Genomic DNA, 12,342 nt, shown 5'->3' on the forward strand with positions numbered 1-12,342 from the left:
GCGGAACAGAAACATCTGAAAGGCATTATTTGGATTACGGATGCAGGAGCATCTGATCTCACCTTTTGCTCTGGTTCCTCAATCACAACTGTTCTTCCCCTTTGCATTTAATCTGCGTGTCCTGCCCTCTTCATCTTTGATATTGGCCCAGGGTTGGCTTTTGGAGATAGCACTGTCATTGTATAAATATAAGCTTAAGGATTCACTAATCCAGGTCATCACATTTGAGGTTAAATGGTTTAGTTTGCAGAATAAATGCTTCAAGGTAAAAAGACAAAGAAGATCCGTGTGGACTCCAATCTCTGGTTCTTAAAAAGGAGTATTTGTATATTTGAAAAAAATTACTATTATTTTCCTTCTTTTCAGAGTATGATTTCATCCATTGTAAATAGCACATATTATGCCAATGTGTCAGCAACCAAGTGCCAGGAGTTTGGGAGATGGTATAAAAAATATAAGAAGATTAAAGGTAAGCTGAAATTTTTGTTTTTAAAGCCTATTTTTAGATTCTTAGGTCAATGAGTTGTTGTTGGAATATATGCTAATTTCAGATTCTGTGTACATGTACACACAGACACATACATACTATATAGTTTTTATAAAGGTAAGATTCCTAATATTTCTGTCATGAGATCTATATTGGCTCCCTGAAAACTAAGATGGTATTAAAACTAAAAATAAAATTCTTAGCATAATGTACTAAGTTGGTAGCTTTTATCAGTGAAAATTGCAAAGGCCAAAATGCTTTAGAATGGAAATTTAAAAGCAGTTATTTTAGGTTAAATCAGCACTTATGGTTTGATTATTGATTATCAAACTGGAACAACTGTCACAGCATCAGGAGATCTTTGGTCAGAAATGTAGTTTTGACAATGTGTTCTTTCAGAGACCATTCTGAGCAGTGACTAAAACAAGGGCTATATACTTTAACAGATTTGTGTTCAGATCTCTTACATTTACCAGCTATCTGAACTTGAGCAAATTATTTAACTTCATCAAGACTGTCTTTATCTTCAAATTCAAAATAATGAAAATTTTCAAGTTACTGGTAGTTGTGAGGGCAAAATAAGATAATATTGGCACAATCACTTAATAATTAGTAGCTATAATACTATAATAATAATTAATAGTACTAGTAGTAGGACAAGAAGTAATGTATAGGGAATTATGTTTGGTCCTGAAAAATGCAGCAATAGCATGCTATTTGGATCACCCATTGTTCTTTAAACATATCAGGAATATTTTACCTTTGCAAATATATTAATGTTAGAAAGATTCTATTACTCTCACTCCACTTAAGATGAGTGTGACCAGTTTCTGAGGGAATTGGGGGTATTTTTGTAGCATTGATGTTTGAGGGTCCATCCAATCCATAGTTTGCATGACAATGACTGTGTCTATCATGTTGTATTGTTGGTATTCATAGCTGATTGAGAGCTCATTGCCCCATTTAAGGGCCACAGGACAATTTGTGATAAGCAGGTAAAAGTAAATGATGAATTTATTTGTTTGATCACCTGCAGCCATCCTCAGAGGGGTCAGCTATTAAAGTAATGCTGTTGGCTATTGAGTGTTTGGAAGCTTGTTCACACAGTTATCTTTTGAGGAACTGAGCTTCACATACATTGGCACATTGCTGATGATAAAGGAAAGCATTTTATGTTAAATATATAATTTAAAAGAAAAGTCAAAATGTTGAGCCACCCAGGAGAAATTAAGTGCCCTGAAAATTGAATTAAGATCCATTCCTTTTCAGTGTATTCTAAAATTCTTAAAGCCCTTTAGAATCTGGTTTGGGAACATGCTTTAGAATATTAATACTTGACCCTTATGTAGGAGAAGATGAATAACTCCTCGTTATAAGACATAATTGAGTGGTTCAGAAGGGTTTCTTTTTCTGTAAGTGTTGCCTCCCAATTTTTCTTTTAAAATTGGATTGTTAAAGTGCTTGAACATATCCTCTTTGACTAAAACTCAAAAGAATCACACAGCTTCAAGGTCATTTGTTAGATCCCATTAACTTTTGTGATAAGCGAAAAGAAGAGTCCTCTTTTAATATGCTAGAGTATAATTCCATATTCGGAAAGACTGAAAACTCTTCACTGTTTTCAGAATTACCACCACGGTGTGTGTGTATGTCTGTCTGTGTGTGTGTGTGTGTGTGTGTGTGTGTGTGTGTGTGTGTACATTAACACTCATGTCTCTTCTTTTTTAGAGATTGGATTCTTCAAGCTTTATATTTTTTCAAGATAGTAAATGCACAGTTAAATCTTTAAGTGCCATAAAAGCAGACTGAGACCTTGATTTCATTCAGTAGGTCAAGGATCCATGCCTGAAGAGGCTGTCAGACACTGTGTACACATGCTATTCAAAGAGATGGAGCTAGTCATTACTGTTGAGAAGTGTGTGTGTCTGTGTGTGTGTCAGTAGGAGGAGAAAAGGGAAGGTTAAGGTATGTGTGAAGTAAACACAAGCTGCCATAAAACAGTTCAAGTGGTGTTGATTCATCAACCAAGGGAGTGGGAGGAAAAACAAAGAATTCATGACAGGTATAATGGTGTACAGAGAATAAACACCCATAGAAGTGTGTTTTATTAACTTTCGACCCTCAGAAAAAAGGAAGTATTGGACCAAGATGGGAATATTTCATTTGCTAGATGCTTCTTGCAGGGAATAGATGTCACAGTGGGAGTTCCTACCTCGTGGGACCCATTTCTCGTGGGGAAGTAATGGTTTGGTTTGAACAGCTAGTTTGCTCCCATCCATTTTCGAAATAAAAGAAGTAATGAATTCCAAATCTGGAAATGAGTAGTGAAAAAACTAGAATTCTACTTTGGGGCTCCTCCTTAGAACCCAGAAGTCAAGAGTTCCAAGTGCTCCCTCCCCCTTTACATTTCTACCCCAGAGTTACCCGCTTGCATCTACCATGGCTGATATTCAGTGTAGGAGAAAATCTCAAGCTAGCTTACTGATGTCCCAAAGTAAATGCAGACTACATTGTTAAATATGTTTCCTATTATCTGCTAATGTCTGTTTTAATAAAACAGTGGGAACTAAATGGTTTGCTTCTTAATCAAAACCATGATTTCCTAAACATAAGCTATGTGATTCTGTTACAAATTGCCACATATAGATCTCCTAGGTCAATTTTTTCTTTTTTCATAGAAATAAATAAACAGTAAAATAATTATATACTCTGAAAGATCAAAGTAAATATGACTAAAACCTGGCAAAAATAAAAGTCTACTGGAAGGATTAAAAAAAAAGATCAGATTGCAAATTCTATAGTTAATGCTTAAATAAATATGAGAAAAATGAACAATCAATAATTTGATATCATTAAAAACAGATGTAAAAACTATATACAAATGGAATTGTCTAAATTTTGAAGTAAATATTTTAATGTGCATTTTTTGAATTTGTTGTTATTACAGCTAAACTATTTACACTTATTCTTTAAAAAGTCCTAAATTGGTTTGGCTTAGAATGTTAACTTTATTTTCCCCAGTGATCACAGAAAAGCACATTCTGTTTACCCTTTTTCTTTAATTTCAAAGACAATCAAAGTTGACACAGACATTTGAGTTAACATTAATGATACTTTAGGAGAGATGGGGAGACAGAATTTGTATACTCTGAGTTCAGGATCTGAGACCGTGAACCTGCTTTCCGGTAGTTTTCCATGTTGAAGGAAATGGAGGGATGGATGGGATGGTTGGCTGGTATAGAAAACATTTTCTAAAAATTACTACTCATCATTGGGTGTGGTATCATACCCCTGAAATCCCAGCAACTCCGGAGGCTGACACTGGAGGATAGCAAGTTTGAGGCCAGCCTTATCAATTTAGCAATTCCCTAAGCAACTTAGACCTGTCCCAAAATAAAAAGTAAAAGGATTGGAGATTTAGTTCAGTGGTAAAGTGCCCTTGGGTTCAGTCTCCAGTACCTAACTAACTAACTAACTAAATTTGCCACCCATCTTATCCTAGCATTGCTTCTGGCCTAGATTTTATCATGTAGAATTTATAAACTCCCAAGTATAAGGAAAAATATATTTTGTCTAGAAGCAAAAAACAAAAGTTGCTTAATATTGAGGAGATTTAGTGTTGGACAAGCAGATAATCCTAGACATCTAGAAACATTCATGGTATTACAAAATTATTTTGAGGTATTGGTATTGTGAGGGATTTACCCCACTGATTTTACCCACTGTTCTTTTGTATGAGCTCTAGATGTGAATTTGTCCCATCATTTTATGAAACTAAGAGGTATTTATATATGCCATACCACCAAAATCATACTCTTATGGCAATCTACTTTTGCAGGGGAAATAAGAAAAGTACTTTAACAATGATGATATATGTTTTAAATGTATTCTAATAATAAGTTAAAAGAAATAATTTTATATTTAAAATATTTTTCATCAAAAATGTTTTATTTCTGAAAGCAAAATGAATTATCATCTTTGGTGGGATGGGGTCAACCTGAAGTATTTAATATGTATCAAGAATTAAAGGGTCATTCAAAGTTCACATAAATACTGGTGGCTATCATAAAATTATTTGTGTCGTAAAATAATATCATCAGAATGATAGACCTAACCAAATCCTGTATTTTGTCCAAGGTGCAAAATTATTCCCGTCACGTTTTTTCTCTGTCATTTCTCAAGAACCCTTGATTGTGTTTTCTTAAATCTTATTTGTTTATTTGAGCTTATTTTGTGCAAAAAAAAAAAAAAAATTAAAAATATAGGACAAAAGCGCGTTTTAAAAGCCAGTGTTACTTTCCTGAGCCTGGTTTATTCTAGTAATCAGTATTTTATCTGACCCTGTCTGATCTAGTCTTGCAAGATCAAACGTCCAGGCCAGCAAGCAGACGGTAAACAAAGCCCATGAAGGGTTTCAGTAAACACAAAGATTAGATGTTGAATGAAAATTAAACTCCTTGAACTAGTCTTCTGTACTAAAGTGGTTAAGTGGGTTGTGATTAAAAGAAATAAGTAATTATGATCATTATAGCTGAAATGATATAATGTTACCACATTTAAAGCACCTCTTGTACCCAAAAATGATTGTGTCATTTACAAAGTGGTGCCTCAGAGTTGAATAGAGAAATCAATGTCCCCTGACCTGGTTCCATAAGGCAGCCCTTGCTTAGCCACGGTGGGATGGGCGGTCAGGACAATGCCTTTAATCAGCTCTCGGTACTTCTGCCTCTGCTGTTGTTTAGCTCTGATGAGGTAAAAGTAACTTACTTTTGTCTACCTAATTCTTGAGTCATGAAAGAAATTTGCTTTCACCTTCAGATCTAAATGAAGGTATCCTGCTAGGAACTTTGTCTGCTCGCGGCCTGTATTGTTCCTTGCAGAAACTAATACCAACATCCAGTCCTTTGAGTTTTGTATAAATATTGGATTCACAACAATAGAAACATTACTTCCACAACCAGCCATTTTCCATCTTGCTGGCTTTCCACCATTTGGAAGAGCCTTGTTCATTTGCCCTGTGACAATCCCTGGTATATATTCATTATCCACGTAAACTCTGTGGCCCTCCAGTGAGAAGCTTATCGGTGGTGTCACCAAGTAGGAAAATGGTGTGCAAGGAATGCCTTGCACATTCAGTCCACACATGGACCCCTTCCTGGCTTGGATCTTAAAAAGTTCGTTTTAGCTTGGTAGCTGCTTCTTTGGCCTTAATGTATTTATTTATAAATGTTCAAAGAAGTGTGAGTTTGTTAATGATATGTTGGTTAATTAAAAGAAACAAACATTTTATATATATATATAAAACGTTTTATATATATATATATATATAAAACGTTTTATATATATATAAAATGTTTGTTTCTTTTAATCATATATCTTTATATTACCATTTTAAATGCATGTTGAAATAGGATGCGAAAATTATCTGTTTTCATCCATTTTTTTCTACCTCCCATCCATCACACATACTTATTATTTGAAAGAAGTAGAAGTTCTTGGTTTCTAAAAGCCTATATCCTCTATGAAATCATTTATCATTTATCACACACATTTTTATCATTTAAAAGTAAGTTTGGGCATTCTTTTATATGCCTGGCAGGATTCTAAGGGTGGGATTATAGTATAGTAGGGAACATTACTTAGGACTTCCTTAAAAAAATTATAGTCATGATACACAACTTTAATTAAACAGACCGTCAGCGAGTTCTTCTGCAGGCAACCTAAAAGCAGTGAGAGACAGCCAGAAACATGTAAGACATGGTTCCTCCTTCTAACTGTGTTGCTTATTCTAGCCAGAAAAGGAGCCCCACAAATATATAGCAGTGGTATAAACTAGTGTAGTGGAAGTTGGGTGTTAGGTTTGCAGGGGGCCCAGATGGTTGGGGTGAGGTAGCACAGGAGTTATACCTGAAGAATGAGTAGTAGAGTTTTACAGGGAGGAAAAAGAGCACAGCATGTTTAGAGGTTGCCCATTTATCATGATTCTGTAATCTTTTCCATCACTATAACAAATGCCTGAGATAATCAACTTAAAAGAGAAAATGTTTATTTTAGCTCACAGCTTTGGATGTTTCAATCTATGGTTAGTTGGCCATGTAGCTTTTGTGCCCGTGATGAGAAAGCCCATTATGGCAGAAGTACTGGTGAAGCAAAACTGCTCACCTTATGGCCAGCGACCAAAAGAGAGAGAAAGAGGAAAGTTCTGGGGTTCCATTATCCCTTTCAAGGGCACCCCCGCCCCACCCCACCCACACATCTGAAGACCTTCCACTAGGCCCCACTTCTTAAAAGCTCCTCCACTTTTCAGTAGCAATACTCTGGAGAACCCAAGCCTCCAACACATGGGCCTTTGGGAGACATTTATATCCAAACTACAGCAGCTGGTAAAAATCAACAGTAGAGCATAGCTGGGTGTGGGGGTGGTGAAAGCTATGAGATGAAAAGGCCCATGAGCTGAGTTGAGAGAGAGTGAGATGCTGTGGAAGCCAAGGGTCCATGGTTCACCAGTGAGAAAGTGTTGGTGAACCTGCCAACAGGAGGGAGCTGGAGAGCTGGAGCTGGGGGAAGCTGCTTCCCTGCTGAGAATAGGGAAGTGGTGCTTCAAAGAAGGACAGAAGTGGAAGAAAGTGAAGTCACTAGATGCTGACTCAGCAAGGGAGGAATCTAAAGGAAGTATTAGGTTAGATGTAGCTAATTCTTAGCAAAAAAGGATTGGAGTCAATCATTTTGAAGAGGAGGCAAGAGTACATGGGATCTGGGATCGGAGGCACAGATGTACTTTGCTTTGGGGGTTGGGAGGGTCGTGATGATTTTGCAGTAAAGGAGAGGTCGTTGGGTTGGGGCTTGGTGAGGAAGACACCTGAAATAGACACTGGACAGAGCCTGTGTGGGAAGCAATGGGGAAGCACCAGAGAGGTGAACTCAGGGGACCTGGGTAAGGATTTATAGTGGGCCAGGTCTCTTTAATTCAATTTCTCTCTTGTAGTATTCATTGGATTTCTCCTACTTTTATATTTCCATTTGTCCTACTCAGAAACAAAACCAGAAACTCAAAAACAAAGATATGGTGTTGCCTGACCAAGAATCAACAAAGATGTGGAATGAGAGGTTTTATACATAGAGCAGGAAATGCCCAGTTTAATTTAAAATCTGGCATGGTTATAGAGTTATCCTCTTTTGGGGGAGAACCAGGAAGATCAATCAGAGACATCTCTTGGTTTCTTGATCTATTGCATCAAAATTGTTATCTTTTATTCTTCAGTGGATTTGCGGAGTTAAAAGCTGGGAGGTGGTTTAAGCTCCTTAAGGTACTTGAAGCTCTTACCCAAAGGGTTCTCATATGCAAGCACAGAGATCACATTGTCTCATGGAGACAGTTGTTTAGCTATTCCCCCAACTGATACAGGCCTTCATTTTGCCCTTTGCAAGAATTTATCTGACCTTGGAGTCCTAACCCCCCAGGGAAATGGCCTTGACTCTTGAATTATTTGTAGAACAAAATCAGACTGAGTTCTAATTGGGCCTCTCAAGCTGTAACCTTTCTAAGCTCCATTTACTGTAGTAATTTTTATTCTTGGCTTATCCTCCTTCTGGCCAGAAGCTCCTTGAAAGAACATGGGATTGAGGGTGCATTCATTTTATGCCCTCCAAGTTCCTTGTGAACCTGGGACCTTGAATATTGTAGGTATTTATTAAATATAAATAAAATAGAATTTAAGTAGATGGAATTGTCTGAGTGTGTTTTTGTATACCTTATATTGCATTTAATATTATTTGTTATCTGATTTCTCAATTGAGATAAAAAAGAAAAAGTAAATCTTTGCTTGTTTAATTTTGGCAGCTGTCCTTAGCAAATTGTAAATCAGAATCATTTTTCCTTTTCTATTAATTAGTTATTGGGCTAAGATTTAATATCAGTCAATTCCACCAAAAGGGACAGTAATGCCTTATTAAGTACAAATTAGGTACATCCCTTTGAGGTTTTTTCCAGCTAATGTTTGTTTTTTTTTTTTTTCTAAAAATAATGACCTATAAAATTAGAGAGATTGATCTATGGAAAAGAATGAATCATAGGTTGATCGTTCTGATTAACTTTGCTCAATAAGTTGAATTAAAGAATTAATATGCATAGAGTGCCAAGTAGTAACGGCAGAATACTTTTTAACGATAATGTTAAGTTTCTGCAACATGACTTTTTAAAAAGTCATGTACTAAATGTACCTTAGGATTCATAGCTTCAGATTAAAATGAAGAGAAAAAAATAAAGATTTCATTAGATGTAAGTAGCTTTCACCTATACAGTTAAAAGAATACTTGAAATGATCAAGGCTATCAGACTGTGATTAAATATTATTTGCAACCAGAAGGGATGATACTGTTGCATGCAGAAGGTGGAGATTGCAGCAGGATAAAGGTGAACAATGCTCACTTTTTCTATGGAACATAATGGACCCTATGAGTTTTCATTGCCAAAGAAACAGAGGTGTCCCGGTTCCAGTTGCTTTACAGTGGCTATATATGTTTGTGTAGAGTTTAATATGATGGAAAAAGGAAGTTGATAATAAGGGGAAAATACACCTAAGAAAACCAGTCATGTGGTATATCACAGTGCTGGCTGATATACCTCACTTATGGGGCTGTTTTATTAGGAGTTAACAAGTTGGCTCTGAATATCTCGCTCTAGGCAGAGACTTTGCAGGCAAGTTCTCAACTCAGAGACAGATTCTCTTTAACAAATTTAGGGGAAAAAAGATCTTTAGATTTGGTAGTCCTGAGAGACTTAGTGTCCCTTACGCCTTTTACCCTTCAGCTCTTTTAGACTCCTAAATATTTTCTTCAGTTATATTTAGTGAACTCTTCTGGTAATAGGATTTTTCAGTCATTTGTTTTAATGGTGTAGATTTATATTTGAAAGATACAGCATGTTAGATCTGGCTTCTGCAATCATGTCTGTCCATATTTGTATTAACAGAAAATGGTTTTCATATGATTAATTGATTTCTTACCTAATAGTTATTGACTATAAGAGAATAAATCACAAGTATTTATAGTAACTGGGTATACTTAATATACAAAGATGTTATGTTGTTATATTTTACCAGGGAAATTAGTGTTATATTTACATTTTAAAAAATTAATAATAAGAATAATTTGAAAGACTTTGGAGGGTGGAACAAGAAGTTTGTTTAGTGTTAATAGGTAGCCCAGCTCAGAGATAGGAGTCAAAATAAACACCAGGTTGAATCATACAGAATTGCCATTTTTATGGGTCAGACTTGTAGATTGTCACTTTAATATAGTTCAATCATATGTGAGTTTGTTGGGATTGCCTGAGATTCTCAAGCTATTGCCATGTTCTATGAGTGTGTTTACCATAGTTTATTTATTGTTGGCTACTTGTTTCAAAGAAACACTCTTTACTTATAGAAACACTCTTTACTTTGTAAAGCACTTGCCAAAGCCCTTGGTTGTGTGATTTGTGTATTTCATCAGTTGGTTGAGATTTTGTGCTGCTGACACTCATTGTGGGACAAAGCGTTCTTGACTGATGGAAAAAAAAATGTGTGTGGGGGGAATATGTGAAAATAAAAACAATTAGTGTATATTTGTGTTGTAGATGAGTAGAATGGATTGCTAGTAAACTGACAAGATAGGTATTTTATTATCAAATAGAAATTTACTTTAAATCATAGGCAGATAGTATAGGCTCAGAAGCATGTACAAAATAGTTAACTTATCTGAAACAAAAATACAGATGGAGGTTTTTTTTTTTTTTAAAGCTGTTATTACCCAGTACTGTAGCTTTCGGGGCTGCCATCACTCTTGGCATATAGTAGTTGTTTAGTAAATATTTTTCACATGAATTAAACAAAAATGTGAATAATCTTATTTGTGATTAGATGATTCAATTATTGAGAATACAGTGGTTTTACCATGTTTTAAAATTGACCAGCCTTCTCACTCTATGTCACATCAGAATGATTCACAAGTGGGTTACTTAGATAAGTAACTTAAACTTTGTGTGTGTGTGTGTGTGTGTGTGTGTGTGTGTGTGTGTGTATGTGTGTGTACCTCAGTTTGAGCTCTTACCATTCAGATAACTCATCCATTTATCATGTCACACATGCATGTACATATCATATACTTGTGTGCGCGCACACATATGAACAGAAAGCAGAATTGGTCTGAAAGGAAGTCATTTGGTCCTGACCTAAAACCATTAATGGCCTTGTGCCCCAGTTTGGTAAGTTTAGCTTAAGCAGTGGGAGACAGGCCTTAGTGCTTTAAAGACACAAGTTTAAATTTTTTCTTTTAATTCTGTCTTTACCTTTAAGGTTTGTGACACCAGTTTTTCTGAACTTCTACTTCTTCAATTAGGTGGGGATGTTAACAGCTGGATTATATAGTTGTTGTAGGAGTTAAATAACAACAATATATAGAAAGGTTAAGTTCCCTACCTCAACTCTTATGTAAATGGTAGGGCTTGGTGATACCCAAAATGCCAGTGCAGTTTGAAAGAGGTGCATTAGGTTTATAGATATGAAAATTCCTGCATTTAAAGAAAGCTTTTTTTTTTCCTAAAGGTGATCTATTAATAAATACTTGTGAAACATTCAGTCCCTGAGAACTTGACTTTGAATTATGTAGAAAAAGACAAAACAAACAAACAAACAATCCCCACAAACTAGTTTTCACTGGCCATGTGATTTGTTTATTCTATTTATAAGGCTAGAGCTAGCAGCCCTATTCATTTTAAATACCCATAAATATTTATCTACATTTGACAGATTTTTTTAACTTCTCTGGTATTGGACAGTATAATTTTCTTTAAAATTGGCCTCCAAGGTGTTGGGGCTTGGAGGGGAAGAGCAGGGAACAAGGGTTAAAGATTTGGAAATACAGGCAATCATACGCTCAAGATTGTCTGCTTTTATGCTCAAAGGTTTGGGTACTAATTCAAAATTACTGATTTGATTGGCAGGATTCCTACCAAGAGTGCCACATGAAAACCTGTTGTCTGTCTTACCTCAGTAACCACTTGCAGATGACTTTCTGAGGTTGAAGTAGTTACAGAGTACTTCCGCTGTTTTTGTTTTTGGGTTATTTTTTTTGGGGGGGTGGGGGGTTGGCTATATTCTTTTAGCTGGGGTTTCTAAGAGAGGTTCTGGGGAATACTAGAGTGTTATCTTATTAAGGAATCCATTAGCACTCATTCATGCTAATCCATTTACATTTGCATAAGCGTCTTAATGGCTTAAAGAAAAATCCATAGGCCAGAGATTCTGTAAATTTCTCATGCCTTTTACTCAATTCATTACTTTCCACACATTATAACTATGGACAAATTCCAGGGGCTATTTCACAAAAGCAACTGTGTTAAGGTTTGCATCAAAACACTAGGATCATAGTTTTGGAAACATTAGTTATCTTTTTAGCATTATTTGATAAACTTGCAAGACCATTAACACTACTACAGCTACTACTTTTATTACCAGCACACTGGCTAGTGTTGTATTTGTTGTAATGGGGAGTTTCTCAGAGAGATGTCTTAGGAAAAGTCTTAAACTCTTGCTTAAGAATCAAGAAGCATATATTCTGAGGAAGAATTATTTTGAAAACTCTAGCAGTAATGCTCTTTAATATGATATTAGATAAGTAACCTAGAAGGTGACTATAAAACCAATTTACAGGTAATCCCCAGAATCACCCAATTAGAATCCAGATGGCAGAAAGCTCTTTTCTCTTTCCACCTATCCTATGCTGTCTTGCTGCAATTGACATGCATTTGTGCCAATTAGATTCTCTTCCCTTTGCTCATAAATTCTCCTCAGAAACCATACTTTGAGGCACTTAAG

At 35.8% G+C, this 12,342-nt stretch overlaps 1 protein-coding gene across 2 annotated transcripts in view; it reads left to right on the forward strand.

Moving 5' to 3' along the window:
- Satb2 (SATB homeobox 2) overlaps positions 1-12,342 on the forward strand; it is a 169,423-nt gene that overhangs the window by 78,105 nt on the left and 78,976 nt on the right. For both annotated transcript variants that reach the window (XM_076866187.2, XM_076866186.2), the window contains exon 5: positions 367-469. In XM_076866187.2, coding sequence (XP_076722302.1) covers positions 367-469 — 103 coding nt within the window. The remainder of the gene's footprint in view (positions 1-366; positions 470-12,342) is intronic.

Source organism: Callospermophilus lateralis, chromosome 9 (genome assembly GCF_048772815.1).
Source record: "Callospermophilus lateralis isolate mCalLat2 chromosome 9, mCalLat2.hap1, whole genome shotgun sequence".
NCBI lineage: Eukaryota > Metazoa > Chordata > Mammalia > Rodentia > Sciuridae > Callospermophilus > Callospermophilus lateralis.